General features: G+C 44.3%; 1 protein-coding gene across 1 annotated transcript in view; it reads left to right on the top strand.

Moving 5' to 3' along the window:
* LOC108800630 (zona pellucida sperm-binding protein 3-like) overlaps nt 1–2852 on the top strand; it is a 17631-nt gene extending 14779 nt beyond the window's left edge. The window contains exons 9-10 of the mRNA XM_018572618.1: nt 1044–1213; nt 2723–2852. Coding sequence (XP_018428120.1) covers nt 1044–1213; nt 2723–2852 — 300 coding nt within the window. The remainder of the gene's footprint in view (nt 1–1043; nt 1214–2722) is intronic.
* Nucleotides 2853–3497: the final 645 nt, after the last annotated feature.

Below are 3497 nucleotides of genomic sequence, written 5' to 3'. Positions count from 1 at the left end.
ATTATATACCTCCAAAAGAAAGCTCTATCTGTCCCCAAACTTTTTTAACATAAATTGCAAGTCTATAGTCCGGTCATGCTGACTGGTGAAATTTTTGACTGACTGGTGAGACACTATCAAATTTTTCAAGCCCTGTATATATATATATATACATACATACTGTATATAACCGGAAGTATAGTATTCCTAGTATGTTATGCACTGACAGACAGCTCCAGACTGGCTGCTCCCAACAGGAAAGACACACATTGATCGAGAGAAAGATCAGCACAAGTAATCTGCCAGTGTACATTGGTAAATGAAAATAATTCCATCGATCATGGAGGAGAGGAAAGAGATGGAACGCGGAATCTAATTAGCGTATATTAACAGTTCTGATTTGAAGACAATTGTCCTAAAGCACTCCACGTAGTTTAGATTGGGATATATAGACCAGCACTACTAAAATGTAATTTTTTTCACCCCATATACCGGCTTACAGGCCAGTAAGGAGACTCTCATTGGACAGTGGAAAGGCCATTGGTGGGACCAAGGCAAGCTATACACAGCTAGGTTTCAGTCAATGCCCCCATCCACGCTAAACAGCATGTATAGATGAATCTTCACTGCCGGCTTTTGTAGTCAGACAATTATTTCTGCCTCTGTGTCCTATTTCTGGGAGCGCTAGGTTAGTGATTGGCTATATTTAGAACATTGGAGAGAAAAAGTAAAAAAAAAAAAAAAAAAAGGAAGAACAAGTTTTAGTTGAGCTGTTTTAAGATCACAGGAAGAATAAGATTTAAGGAATTGTAAAGTCCCGGCATCTCCTCTCCTGTTATGACATCAGCAGTGTGATAGGGATACATAGTGGAGTTGTCTCTGGTAATACAATCAAAGCTTACATGAAAAAATCCCTTTTACGTAGTGAGCGCCGCCTTCCGTCTGCCCATCGCTTCCAACAACTTCCTGGATCATCAGTGTACTTTGCGTCCCTTTCCCTGCTGCTCGATGTGATGCAATCTCCATTTCTCAAGACAACATATCCCATCATGCATTGCTTCCAGCAAGCAATGGTGATGTTACATCGTAGGAAGTTCAGAAGGCAGTGTGAGATTGAGACTACAGATGTGGCAATGCTAGTTGCACTGGCATGCTTTACTGTTGTCACCAACAGGAAACCCGTCATGACAAATGCCATGCAAAACTGTCTGGAGAAAGTGCATGCAGACAGGAAGTAGTTGCAGAACAGCTGCCGGAGATCAGCAGCACGGATATGCATAAAAGGATGAAAAAAGTGAAAGAAAATGTTTTTTTTTTAAAGAAGCATTATTTTAGCAAACAGAAGGTAACTCATTTTTTTTAATCTTACATCTACTTTACAGAGGAACTCCATACTTTTTAAAAGTTAACCCTTACAGTGGGGCTGCCCCTGCGCTGCAAGGGTTAAGTGCTCGTTTTTCTCTAGGAGAAGGAATAAAGAAGGAATACTTACCTGAGCTTCGGTCCCTCCTGTCTGCTAATGAGGGGCTTGCTTTACCTTTGTTGGAAGATGGCACTTTAAATCCAAGGATTCCGTTCAATGATTCCAAGTCCTTAAGGTGGCCATACACTTTACAACCATCGCAATACCTTAGTGTTGCGATGGTTGTAAAGTAATTAAAAAAACGTACGATCTGCCCATCTTGGACAGGCAAATCGTACTCTCGATCATCGCAAGCCCGCCCCCGAGGGGCGGGTTTCCGATGACCGCAATGCTGAATGGGCAGTGTGCGCATGCTCCCACCGGCCCGATTCTTATACGAGAATCGAGCAGTGTATGGGCACCTTTAGGAGAAAACTCTGAAGTTGTCTTTGGTGAAACCTCGCCCATTGCACTGACGGAAAAGTGGAGGTCATGAGACCCAGTACCGACATGATCGACCTCAGTGACACAGCCTGATTTCTTTGAAGCATGGCCCAATCTCCTGTATCTTGTCTTGTGGGAGAAAAATCTTTTCTTCTATAATATTTAGAATGTATCCCAGAAATCTTGTCGTCTGAGCTGGAGTCAGGTTGGACTTTTGGTCGTTGATCAGCCAGCCTAGATTCCGTAGCCATTCCTGTGTGACTTTCAAGCAGGGCCGGTGCTAGGATTTTTGCCAACACAGGCAAAGTTGACTTTTTGCGCCCCCCCACCCCGCTATTTTGACAAGTACAAGTACTTGTCAAAATGCCCTGTTTTTTCCGCCCTCACCCTGCAGCGCCCTCAGGCGGCCGCCTGACTTGCCTTGCGGTAGTGCCGGGCCTGCTTTTAAGTCTCTCCTCAGCTTGTCTGCAGATGCAGCAGTCACTAACAGGTCATCTAGATAAGGAACTATGCATATCCCTTTGAGCCTCAAAGGGGCTAAGGCTTTTCCCAATATCTTCGAAAATATCCTTATTGCCGAGGATAGGCCAAAGGGGAGGACTCTGAACTGGAAGTGATAAATCTTCTGCTGTATATTGACTGCCAACCCGAGGAACCTTTGTGACATAATTCTGATAGGTATATGTAGATAAGCGTCTCTTATATTTATGGTCGCCATGAAGGCTCCTGGCTGAATAATGTTCCTTACGGAAAATATGGAATCCATTCTGAACTTCTTATATCTTAGCGATACATTTAGGGACTTCAAATTCAGAATAAGCCGGAATTTTTCTGAAGGCTTCTGAACAACAAACACATGAGAATAAACACCCGTGTTCATCTCTTCGTTCGGTACAGGGATGATAACTCCCTGGTCTACCAGATCTCCCAACAGACTGCAAAGAGCAGATGCTTTTATCACGTCTTTGGGAAGATCTGTCACCATAAAGTTTTGCTGAGGACTGTCGTACTCCAGCTGATAACCTAGCTCGATAATCCCCAAAATGTACCTGTTGGCAGAAATCAGGCTCCACTGCAGAAGGCACTTTGCCAGTCTTCCTCCCACTGGAGAGATGGCGTCACTGCTGATTGGGGTTTTGAGCAGGGGGGTTAAAGAGTATGCCTCCACTACCTCTCCCTTTCTGCCCCGTCTAATTCTTTTTGAGCTTTTCTTCCTTGCCCTTGTTTGTCTGAGGTCTTTGGTCATGAAAAAACCTTCTATTGAATGGTCCCTTCCTCTTTATACGGAAAGCCTTCTTTCTATCCGCTGTGCGTTCCAGGGCTGCTTCTAGGTCTGGCCTGAACAGCTGGTCACCTGAAAAAGGTAAGTTAAACAAGTGGAGCTTTGAGGCTGAATCCTCGTCCCAGGCTTTCAGCCAGAGGGCTCTACGGGATGAGTTAATTAGTGCGGAGGAGCGAGCCGTCATTCTAACCGATTCGTCTGAGGTGTCCGCAATGTAACCCACTCCTTAAAATAACATTGGAAGGGATTCCAAAATCTGATCCCTAGGAATGTCGGCCATAAGGCGGTTTTTCAAATGTGACACAGGTGGTGGCTAAAGCAGGTTTAAGATTGGCTAGAGAGGAATCACATGCTCTTTTTAATAGCACTTCCATTTTTCTATCCATCGCA

This window comes from Nanorana parkeri, unplaced genomic scaffold (assembly GCF_000935625.1).
Source record: "Nanorana parkeri isolate BGI_ZX_2015 unplaced genomic scaffold, ASM93562v1 scaffold2086, whole genome shotgun sequence".
Lineage (NCBI taxonomy): Eukaryota > Metazoa > Chordata > Amphibia > Anura > Dicroglossidae > Nanorana > Nanorana parkeri.
This window is presented reverse-complemented; position numbering and strand designations above follow the sequence as displayed.